Consider the following 12,627-nt stretch of genomic DNA (forward strand, 5'->3'; position numbering starts at 1 on the left):
GCTGCAATTTACATTGTTATTCTTGATGAAGTAAATTACTTATAGAGGTTTAGTAGTTCATCTCAAACTCATAGACATCAGCATGAGAAGTTCTGAATTAGGTTTGGAAGAGACTCCATTCTTCCATTCGAGATCTCATGGTTCTTGCTTTTTTATCTGTGTCTTTCAACTTTAAATCTTTTCACTAGCATGGGTGGTTTGCGGGGAGGAAAGTGTGATGTCAATTTGAGGTTCAATTATATTTTACAAGAAAACCAAAAGCCAGCTCATGGTGAGTAGCCATACTGTAGAGACTTAAGCAAAAATCTGGATGGCAGATCATACCACCATGACCAGAGGCAATTTCATCTGAGATCCCCCAGGATGAAAACCACATTGTGTTCTTGTACTACATGGGTCTTTATAGGGATAGTTCATCCAAAAATACAAATTCCGTCATTATTTAATTTTCGTCATGTCAATCCAAAGCTGTTTGACGCTTTATTATTCTGCAGAACACAAAAGAAGATATTTTGAAGAATGTTGGTAACCAAACAATATTGGGCCCCACTGACTTCCATTGTATGAACATAAAACCACTGAGACAATTTTGAAAATATCTTCTTTTGTGTTCCACAGAATGAAAGTCACATTACAGGTTTTGACTTAAGTGATTGTGAATAAATTAATTATGACAAAATGTTAATTATGAGGTGAACTATCCTCTTTAAAGAAAGTTTAGCTTGAAAAATCTGGATTTGTAGTGTTGTTTGAGGTTCAGCAGCGTGCCAATGCAATAAGTCAAGGAATGCATAATGTTCTTTACTGGTTTATTTTATAGATGTATTGTGCTTACATGTATATGAGAGCAGGATACCAGTCCATCCATATTATTTAATTGTCCCTTTGCTTGGTCAGACTACAAAGTAATGTTTGGCTTGTTACAAAGTCAAGACATAATATGTAAAATGCTTTGTTAAAAAAATTGGTTTGTGTGGTTTATGCTCAAGGAGTCAGAACTGTTTAAAAAGTCTTTAGATTGACTGCGGTATAGACAAAAATAACAGAATTATACTCAGCTGAGCCTTTGCTGCCTTAATGTTCTTGTTACTTACTAGAACTGTGAGTTGTGAAAATAGACTATAAAATTCTTGCTCAATTTAATTTCTGAGGCTAATTTTCTCTTGAGCTCATGATCATCACTTGTTTTTTGACAAGTTGACCATGTTAAGCATGAGAAGACAGCACAGTTAACATTGTAAAGAAATCAGAATGCATGACATATCTTTGTAGGGCCGCTTTAACGCACGGGTAGCTCCAGTCAGTTTGATTATATTAACTGACAAAATAATCGTTATTTTCACCTTAAATGAAACCATAAACATCAATAAAAGCTTTAACTTGGCAAATAACCTTGGTACAAGCGGTATAATCCACGGCTTCCGCTATGTGTTGTGGTTCTTCGCCTCCATATCGTGCTTTAAAATCCTTTAAATGCACAGCTAGCCGTGGATTATCCATTACTTATTAGTCACCCTCTTTGTTTGTCACTCGGTTTTGCATTTGGATATGTAGGGTCAACATGATGACATTCATTGCCATTGCTTAACACACATTTAATGTAAAAAGTAGAAAAGCTGTTACAGGGACGGCACTCTTTAAAAAAGTCCCAATATTTACAATTGATGTACCAGTGTGTACATTTGAGGTACATATATAAACAGTTTAGGTGTACTTTTTGAAATTGTACCACCCCAAGGAAAGCCTTTGTACCTTTTTCTCTTTAAACAAACTCTGTTTGCTCAAATCGACACTACTACAAAGAGTTCCTTTAGCAATACATAATGGTATCCCAAGGAAAGAAACTGAATATTATTGCTTCCCATCACAAATCTTCAGTTAAGAGTTGTTTTACAAGGCTGGTGGTTAATAAAGAAGGAACAGCATTCAAAAGGAGTGATGAAATGTAATGGGACAGAATCCATCAGTCAGACCTTATTGAACTGCATGTGAGATCGCTGAGGATATGACCTTCCTTTGAGTTTCAGGAGAGCAGGCGTGATTGTTTACAATGGATTCAACAATCAGACTGGAGTCTGTGGCTTGTACATACCAGACATTTTGACAACAGGAAAGTAAATTGAATCGGCTATTATTTCTTTTTTCTTTCGTTTTTGCTCCAGAGTGTTTTTTCTTTTGTAGTTATTTGTTTCTTCAGTTCTTAACTCGTGTCTTTCTCACATGACCTCAACACAGAACTGGATGTATAAATATATATAGTTAATGTTTCAGACGCTCAAAAGCTTTTCTCCAAAGGTGATGAATTTCCGATTCTTTCTGGAGAGAGGGATTGCCACACGCTTTAACCCCAGTGAATATCAGTTCTGCTCCTTTTATATTTCCGCTGGAAAGAAGAACGTTTTTTTTCCTACTTCTGGAAAAGTGTGCTGCAGGACTTAGTGAGATTCCCACTGCCAACTTTCCTCTGTTTAAAATTCCCAAAGACTGTAGTTATACCATCCTACTCTCTCCTTTTTTCCACTTTGAGTAATAGACTCCTGCTTTTTTCTCTCATGTAAAAAAGAAAGGAACTGTTAGTGCCACTCCTAACGGTTTACACATAATTACATGTGTGTGCATGTTTGTGTACATGTGTGTAAGGTTTTGGAGCGTGCACTTAGAAAGCAAACACTGAGAAACAAACGTGCTATTCACAAGGTATTACAGATGGAAAAAATGCATTGGCGAGGGGGGAATAAGCATCACTTTGACCAATGAATTACTGCAGGGGCCCAAAGTGTCCAATAAGAAACGAGAGAGAGGAAGAACCGTTAACCACCATCCCTCTTCAAACAGCGTTTAGTGTTTTTCCACCTTTCTGAAGTGAGGGATATTTATAGGCTCAGTAACTGAACGTTTACACTATCTGATACCGATACTTTTTTATTTATATTTAATTTAATTTAAGAAGGTTGACATTTGCATAGAACTGCCTGTTATTTTTTGTTAGCTAGTGAATTTAGCATATCATAGTCCTCACTACAAGAAACAGATGTGCATAAAACAGTACAAATCTTTTTTTAAACTGTTAACGAGGCAACTTACACTTGACTAAACCATATATTTTAATAGTATGTGTGGTCCTGAGGATGGAACCCACAAGCTTGGAATTTTTGTTGAGCTACAGGAACACCTTATAGGAATGACATAAATCTCTGACTGCTATTTGAGACCATATGTCAACATGCAGTTGGCTCTGTGTCTGCAGTTTCACTGTTCTGGGCCTTTGCAAGACTTCTGATTCCTTCATGTGGCACTCTTGTGTCAATTGTGTAACACTGCTTTGCCTGCATTCACAAAGTTCTGACAACTCTCCACGAAATAACGAGAACACACGAGCATACCCTTCAAATGTTTGAGACCACACTGGAAAATGGTGCTTTCTAAATCTGGAATAAACATAATGTATTATTATGCTTTTGCAAAGTTATGACAAACAATATATTCATATTTAAGACTTTTTAACATTTTGCGTCACTGTCAAACTGTGACATTCAGTAAGTTAAAGGGATAATTCACCCAAAAATAAGAATTCTGTCATCATTTACTCACCTTCGAGTTGTTCCAAATCTGTATAAATTGCTTTGTTCTGATTAACACAAAAAAGGATATTTGGAATAATGTTTATAACCAAACATTTCTTGGACCCCATAGACAACCATAGTAGGTACTTTATAATTGATTTTCTTCTGTTGAACACAAAATAACATATTTTGAAGAATGTATGAAAGGAAATAGTTGTGGGCACTTTTGACTGACATTGTAATTGTTCCCTTAATGGGGTCCAAGAACGGTTTGGTTACTTACATCCTTCAAAATATCTTTCTTTGTGCTTGGCAGAACAAAGAAATGTATACAAGTTTGGAACAATCTGAGTAAATGTTGACAGAATTTTTATGTGAACTATCTCTTTAGACAAATCAACACTATTTTGTAATTCATCAAATTCATATAAATTTGAGTTTAATACAATCTTCTCACACTACATTGAGAGTTAGCTTTGGGTGTGGTAAGGGGTGGAGCTTCATTGTTTACGTTTTGAATATAAATAGTGTGTTTTCACAAATATGTAATCACCAGCTAAAATAAATTAAAAATATGCGTCTTTGAGTATACTTTTATATGTGTTAAAGAACCAGAGAGAGAAAGAGAGAGAGAGCAAGATGGGGGAGGAGGATGTCTTTATGTTACATCTGGAAGAGCTTTTTGTTGGGCGATTCGGCTCGATTTGGATTATATCAGCTCATCATTGCCAAAACCAAGCCTCTGAGGTTTCCCCCATCTTGACTTTTAAGCAAACATTTGGAGGAGAGACAGAAAAAAAATGAAAAGGGAGACAAAAAGTCCTTCACCACTATCCTTGCTATTGCTGGCAGGTTCACAAAGGCTATTTTGTTGAAATGTAGGGGCCACTTGGAATAGGAGTGTCCTTCTTAACTCACATGTCCGGACCCTCACACTGATATTCAAAGAGAGAGATATTTGGAGAGATCTAGAGAGTTTATTTAAATTCCATGTCATACGATGACAGTATTAAATCAGGAAGAAACAAAACAACCATTAGAACAAAACACAATCATCAGAACATTTAGAACTGAATCAAAATGTTAAAACATCTTTAAATAATTTATTATAATTGAAAAAAAAATGAAAAATTGAAACAGGAAGTGTTTCTGTTGATTTCTTTAGGCTAATTCACACTTATTTAACAAACACATTTTGGACAAGGTTCTATATTTTAATAATAATAGTAAATATAATAGTAAATATTTAAAAGGTTTATATAACATATAATGAATATATTGTGAAATAAATACAACAGTAAATATATAAATAAATATAATTGTAAATATTAAAAATGTTTATTAAACATATCAAACGCTACATAAATAATATAAAAGTAAATATTTAAAATAGTTAAGCAAAACATTTAAAAACAAACAAAAAACTCTCTTATTTCTTGCAACCTAGATATTTTTGTCTTTACATTTTTTATATTCTTCTTAGTGCATTTATGAATATTTTTCTCAGCACTCACAAAGTTGTGTATGCAAATCTAATATGTAAGTAATGAATCTTAATAATGAAAAGCAAGTGATTTTTTTAATTTCTTCAAAGGTTCGGTTGAATCTGCCTATCTCATATTAATCTTGGGTACCTGTAGACTAGTATTGGATACTATTACTATGTATCTTCGAAGTGTATCTAGTTTGATCACATGTATAAAAGAAAGAGAGAGCTGTGATTATTTCTGAAAACAGACGACATCCTGGGGGTGTGCGGGGGCATGAACTAAATCCTGAGCACACAATACATTATCACATTCTCCCTGTATAACTGTTTTGATTCACTAAATTTCATGTCGCTGAACTTATCCACATACGCGCTGATTGCCAACAAAACACAGACATATGACTTGGTTTCACTTACAGTGTGTGGTTCATGTCCGGCATCTTTTAGCGCTGGGACCACTCCATCTATCAGTTTCAAACAATCTGCAAATCCAGCGTTATATCCACCGTTTATATAACATCCATCACTGAAATGCCGTGAACAAACAAACACACCTCGACTTCTCTCTTTATCGTAAAAGCAACGAGCTGCAGCTACAGGCCCACAGCGCAGCCATTCTTGATGGTAAGCGGGTCTTCCTATCACTTGTCGGTTGACACAGAAGCGTGCTATTTCTTTCGCCTTGCCATGGGCAAATTGCATGATAATGGACTAAGAAAAGTTGTTACATTACGTTTTTTCATGTTCGAAAAAAACGTATACCTATACGAACCTTGGGGGAGTTTATCAAGCACAGAAATACTACGTATTCCGTCCAACTTGTTTTTTGACAAGTTGACCATGTTAAGCATGGTTAACATTTTAAAGAAGTCAGAATGCATGAAATAGCGCTAAATCCCCCCTTTAACTATCCTATCCCCAAGAAAAAAAACGGAGAGACTTTCAGAAAATGAGTTTGAATAAATAATGTTGCCTGTTGCTATAGCTAGAAGACTGCCATTTCTAAACACTGTTTTTAATTTATTTATTTACAGGTGTGTGTCGCTCTCCATTAGGAATGTCCGGAGGACAGATCTTAGATGAAGACATCTCAGCTACTAGTCAGTGGTCCGACTCCACTGCTGCAAAATACGGCAGGTATGAGCTCACATGCCTTCTAAACACACACAGACACATTGGGTTTTTTCATCAGCGGCATTGCAGGTTATCTAAGTGGGAGCAAACCACATCTGAGCAAATGTGGGTGGCCTCTTCCCAGCCTCACTAGAATAATGTAATTATGCTTCCCCCATAAAATGATACTGTCTTTCCCCTCAGTCTAATGCATCCCATCAACACTCTTCTCATTCACACAACATTAACAGCTTTAGACTAATTTATTAGGGAGCACTGATGCCAAAGACCCATCCTCACAGTAAATGAATTCCATGTGTTTTTATTTTCCTCCATTTGCATCTCTGAATTTACTTTGTGTCGTTCATGTTAGATTGGACTGTGAAGAGGGCGATGGTGCCTGGTGTCCTGAGACACCAGCAGGTGAACCAGAGAATCTGAAAGAGTTCCTGCAGATAGACCTTCGTTCTCTGCACTTCATCACATTGGTGGGTACGCAGGGGCGTCACGCCGGAGGCATGGGGAACGAGTTTGCCCAGATGTACAAGATCAAATACAGCCGTGATGGTAGCCGCTGGATCTCATGGCGCAACCGGCAGGGCAAAGAGGTTTGTACCGCTAATGCCAACTCTTGTGTTCCAACCAATGACAGCCCAGCAACATGTCACTATGCATGTATAGCCTAATAAAATGTACGTGGCTTGAAAACAAATGATGATCTATATAAACAATTTTTTTAAGGTTCAAAGGTTTAAAATGAGATGTAAAAAGGATAGTTCACCCTTAAATGTTTAATTCTCGCATCATTTATTTACCCTCATGTCATTCAAAACCTTTAAAAGACGTTTTCTTTGGACCAAAAAAGTAAGATATTTTGAAAATGGTTTCGTGTTTAAACAATAGAAGTCAATGTCAATGTAAGTCAATGGAAGTTACAAATGATCTTCAAAATATCTTCTGTGTTCAGCAGAATAAAGAAAGTCATACATGTTTGAAAGCTGAGTAAATTATAAAATAATTTAAATGTTTGGGTAACTGTGCCTTCAACAGTGGTAAGGAATGCATTACATAGTATGTCTCAGTTAAACCTCTGGTGTGTCCTCTTACAATCGTTGTAAAAACATTGTTTGTGCCTAAAGTTGTTTCAACAAGAGAATCTAGTCTATCCTTTAAACCGTTAATCAAATGGTATTTACTCCATTTTGATCTGGAGAGAACACACTGTAAAAATATCCAAGATTTTTTCTGGCAGCTGGGGCGGCAGAAATATTTCATTAAATAAAAAATGTTCATGTAAAATAACATGGTTTCTCTGTTTATCTCGTGAAGTAGGTTTTTTGACAGTATTTCAAATAATACACTGTAAAAAAATCCTGAAAAAATAAATACATTTTCGGCAGCTGGGGTGCCAGCTTATACTTTAAAAAGAACAGTTTTTCCCGTAACATGTTTTTCCTGTAAATTTGCAGTCTTCTAATTTAATTTGGCGATTTTCAAAAATATGTGAAATACTCTTAATAAAACAGTAAAATTTTGTAACATTACATTTACAGTGCAACAAAAAACTAAATTTGTAGTTACATTTGTATGTGATGTCGAAACAGTATGTTAATAGTATTGGATCTTCTGTTTTGAAGGTGATTGAGGGGAATAGGAATGCCTATGACATTGTTCTGAAGGACTTGGAGCCACCCATCATTGCACGTTTTGTCCGCTTCATGCCTGTCATCGATCACTCCATGAACGTTTGCATGCGTGTGGAACTGTACGGCTGCGAGTGGCTAGGTAAGTCCAAATCAAGCATTGAATTCAATTATTCATTTAAATCACCTGACTCTATATCAAATAGTTGTTTGAATAAAGATAAGATTTAAGTTTTTTGGTCATTAGCACAGGTAGAATCAAAATATTAAGTGTTCAATTTAATGCTGGGATTGCAGTTATAACTTGCGTTAACGTTTAGACCATATTTCATTAGTAAATTCAAATGATTTATTTTCATTAACATCTACCTAGTTTCTTCTAACAAACACTGAATTATAAAATTTAAAGGGTTGTTATGTATAGGCTAATTATGTACTGCAATTTAACATTCAACATTTTAGTAAGAGCAACAATAGTAATGATGTCCAACTCTGAAACTTTGTTAATCTTAAACTGAGAAATTTGTTTTTACAAACTGCGATTTGTCATGATGTTGACATCTCTGGATCTCAAATGTTGCAAAAGTGTTGCAAAATAGTAAAAAATTGTAGACATACAAGATATCTGGGTTATATTTTGTTCTCAGTTTGTAACTTTAGTTATTCTGCGTAATGACATTATGTTGCTCTTTCTAGATGGTTTGGTTTCATATAATGCTCCGCTCGGCCAGCAGATGACTTTCAATGGACAGAATGTTTTCCTCAATGACTCTGTGTATGATGGAGCCATGAGTTACAGGTTAGTAACTCCAGGAGCGGCAACGTAACAAACCAATTATTGTGTTTTCTGTAAATGTGTTGCTATAATCCTTCCGAATAGTAAGACAAGAAATAACATCATTATTTTTTACTTAAGAATATATCTATTTCCACCTGATAAATAGCAACTGGCACTGGGAAAATCTGATCCTAGATCAGTAAAATAAGACAAACGTACAGATTGGACCTGCTTTGTTTTTGCTTGATTGCTATGGTGACGGCAGCGCTCCAGGATGGGAAAGGGTCACAGTGGTAGAAGTTGACTCATTGCTTCCTGAACAGTACCTTCCATGACACAGTGCAAAGTGTGTTTACCTTTGTGTGTGCGTGCGTGTGTGTGTGTGTGTTTGTGTGTGGGTGGGTGTGTGTGTGTGAGAGAGAGAGAGAGAGAGAGAGAGAGAGAGAAGGAGAAGGAGTAGGAGTAAGAGTAAGAACTAGAAAAAGTATGTAAAACCTCACACATCTATAGCCATTAAACTACCACAACAGAAACAAGTGTCATTGCTGGTGAAAAACAAGATGTTGTTTTATAAATGTAATTCTGCCATCTAGTGGTGATTTCGGAAAAGCAGCTCTGATATGCCATCCATTATAAAAATAGTTCACTCAAAAATGAAAATTATTTCAGCATTAGTTCACCCTCATGTCATTCCAAACCTGTATGACTTTCTTTCTTCTGCAGAGCACAAAAGATGATATTTTGAAGAACGTTGCTAACCAAACAACATTGGCCTTCATTGACTTCCATTGTATGGACACAAACCCACACTGAGACATTTCTTAAAATATTCTACTTTGTGTTCCACAAGTCATATACAGACATAGGGATAAATAAATTATGGCCAAATTCTCATTTTGTATTATCCCTTTAATAAACTTTTGGGTTTAGAAGTCATGATGCATTACCATTAACCTTAACTTCTTTGTTATATTTCTTTGCATTTAGTATAACACAAAATATAATTTTTCATGTCATAAAAACTGCAGCAGAAACAGAAATTAGCTTTATTTTTCTCTTGCAGTATGACAGAAGGTCTTGGGCAGCTGACAGATGGTATGTCTGGCCTAGATGATTTTACACACAGTCATGTGTACAACGTATGGCCTGGATATGACTACGTCGGCTGGACCAATGAGAGTTTCCCCAATGGTTTTGTGGAGATCATTTTTGAATTTGACCGCATCCGCAATTTCACCACCATGAAGGTATGTAGATTTTGTGGCTATCATGACTTACATTTCTAGTTGCCTGTTCATTTATGTATATTTTGTATATGCCTCAGTCTAGAGAGTAATAATATGAAGTATGTTTTTAAAGGTACAGTCCATAATTTCTAAAGCAATGTTAACGAATAAGTTGTTTCATCATAGAGAAATTAGGGAGTGTTGCCATTTCCTTGTTGTATAGTTTCTAAACTAAAATGAAACTTATCAATGCATTCATTTTGATCATAACCTAATGTTTTTCTGTCCTGTGTAATCCCAAACAGGTACACTGCAACAACATGCTCTCACGACGGGTGAAGACCTTTCAAAAGGGGACGTGTTATTTCCGCTCCGAGTCGGACTGGGAGGCCACGCCCGTATCTTTCAGCCCTGTGATGGACGATATCAACCCTAGTGCCCGCTTTGTCACCGTGTCTCTCTACAATCACATGGCCAGTGCTATAAAGTGCCAGTACTACTTTTCTGACATCTGGATGATGTTCAGTGAAATCACCTTCCAGTCAGGTCAGAGCAATTTTTGAGAATTATCTTTTACATTCAACCTTGGTTCATGTCCAGCTCCAATGTGGACAAATAATATAATAAAATAAACCAACTATTCCAAATCTTATGATGTATTTGATTTGAAGTTTAGCATATTGAAAAATATCCAAACCAGTGGATTGTGAATAAATTGCTCAATAAAATTTGTCAGACGGATCAAGTTTCCTGTCCATGTCCATGATTTTACAAAAGTTTGGTCATTCTCACTGTTTGAACTTCCTGTGATTTTTAGATACAGCAATGTACAACACAACCTTGGCTCCACCTATAACTGGCCCTCCCAAACAACCAGGTCAGATTTCCCACCGCCCCTGACTTACTCCTTTCTTGCCTTTAAATACAAGGTCCCCTCATCCCCCCCGGAGTGTCATGTCATCAATAGCTACCTTTCTCTCTATCCCCTTCTTAGGGGATAACCCAACCCACAAAGTAGATGACAGCAACACCCGGATCCTGATTGGCTGCTTGGTGGCCATCATCTTCATCTTAGTGGCCATTATTGTGATTATTCTATGGAGACAAGTGTGGCAAAAGATGCTTGAGAAGGTGAGAGAGTTTTAATGAACCTTTTGTAAAGCACACATCCTCTGAACCAGTTAATATTTGCAAATGCATTAAATAATGTGAACTAACAATGAACAATATAATTATTGCTGTTTATAATTCAGTATATTTTATAATTACAGAATTAATCTTTGTTAATGATAGTTAAAGGACTACACTCAAAATTGTTTGTTGTTGAATATACTTAAAAAGATGGTTCTAGGCAACAATATTAAGTAATTTTAACAAATAACACTTTAGTTGTATGAACAAAATAAATTTAAGTAATGTTGACAAAGCCTTTTTGAGTAAATCCAAACCATTCCGATTGTACCAGATTTTAAGTTAATTAAACTCAATATTTATCCTTCTCAATGGTTCTTTTTGTAGACGTAAGTCAAAACACAATGAGCAAATCATATGAGAGCCATCTCAGTACTGGCATTAGCACAGTTTAAGCTCATTGAATGATGCAATAGACATCAAGGGCACGCATAAACCTCTCACAGCCTAATCATATGTACCACTCTTCAAAACAATTGCAACCATAAAATTAAACCTCAAAGATAAGTTAACATTTAGCGCAAACAAGTAAACTATTAAAATAACACAAAATTTTGAAATTTACTGCCTAAATCCAGTCTTACGCAAAGCATGCTGGGAACTGAAAATCCCCCTCAACCAGCCATGTGAAATTAACTTGTTTATATTAAGTAAACTAAACAATAGGTCCAATATTATAGGGTTTTGCGTTCTACTCAACAATGTTAAGTTGACCAGTCAAACACTTGTTAAAAGAAGCTGACAGATCTAAATAACATAGTTAAGTTACTTTAATTCAGTTACTTGCATTCTTTATGTACTCTGAACAATGATGGGTTAAGTAAAACTAACAGGAGTGACAGTTCCTTTTTTGATTGTCGTTTACCAAAAAGTGAAAATGATGTCATCATTTACTCACCCTCAAGTTGTTTCGAGCCTGTATAAATGTTGTTCTTTTACTGAACACATAAACATGATTTGGAAGAATGCTAAACAGTTCTGGGGGCACTATTAACTACCATAGTAGAAAATCTAAGATGAGAGTCAATGGAGACCCAGAATTGTTTTGTTTCCCAACATCCTTTAAAATATCTCTTTTTTTGTTATACATAACAAATAAATGTAAGCAGTTAAAACAACGTGATTGTGAGTAAATGTTGACAGAATTTTTATTTTTTGATGAACTATCCCTTTAATACAAATACAGTTCTTTGTTTGATCATGTTAGTTGTACATTGTAATGTTAACAGATACACAACGTTAATAAATGGAACCTTATAGTAAACGGCAGTATTTTTTACCATATTTTGTGTTGTATAATCATGCATTTTTCAAAATAGTATTGTACTCAGCTTTGTTTCATCACTTCAAATATGTTCTGCAGAATTCCAATGATTTTCCCTCAAGATCGCCGTGGAAAATTATATTTAAAAGTCCCTATATTTTGTCTGGACTTGAAATAAAAAAGTCCTCAATTTCACTATGACTCCATATGATGTCATTGTCTCTGAATGTTCCCATATGAACGTTCCACTCTGTGCATGTCCTTTAAAAAGAGGAGAGAGAGTGAAGAAAAAAATGCAATGAAGAATAATCCTAACTGTTGCCATTGCATTGCAGACTAAATATATTTCACATTGGCACA

The 12,627-nt window shown here is 35.6% G+C and overlaps 1 protein-coding gene across 1 annotated transcript in view; it reads left to right on the top strand.

The window, feature by feature from the left end:
• Nucleotides 1–12,627, top strand: part of ddr2a (discoidin domain receptor tyrosine kinase 2a) — a 29,690-nt gene that overhangs the window by 11,693 nt on the left and 5,370 nt on the right. The window contains 8 exon segments of the mRNA XM_056751121.1: nucleotides 6,087–6,189; nucleotides 6,539–6,773; nucleotides 7,803–7,950; nucleotides 8,505–8,607; nucleotides 9,650–9,833; nucleotides 10,118–10,358; nucleotides 10,630–10,689; nucleotides 10,807–10,943. Of these exon segments, the coding sequence (XP_056607099.1) occupies nucleotides 6,087–6,189; nucleotides 6,539–6,773; nucleotides 7,803–7,950; nucleotides 8,505–8,607; nucleotides 9,650–9,833; nucleotides 10,118–10,358; nucleotides 10,630–10,689; nucleotides 10,807–10,943 (1,211 nt within the window).

This window comes from Triplophysa dalaica, chromosome 6 (assembly GCF_015846415.1).
Source record: "Triplophysa dalaica isolate WHDGS20190420 chromosome 6, ASM1584641v1, whole genome shotgun sequence".
NCBI lineage: Eukaryota > Metazoa > Chordata > Actinopteri > Cypriniformes > Nemacheilidae > Triplophysa > Triplophysa dalaica.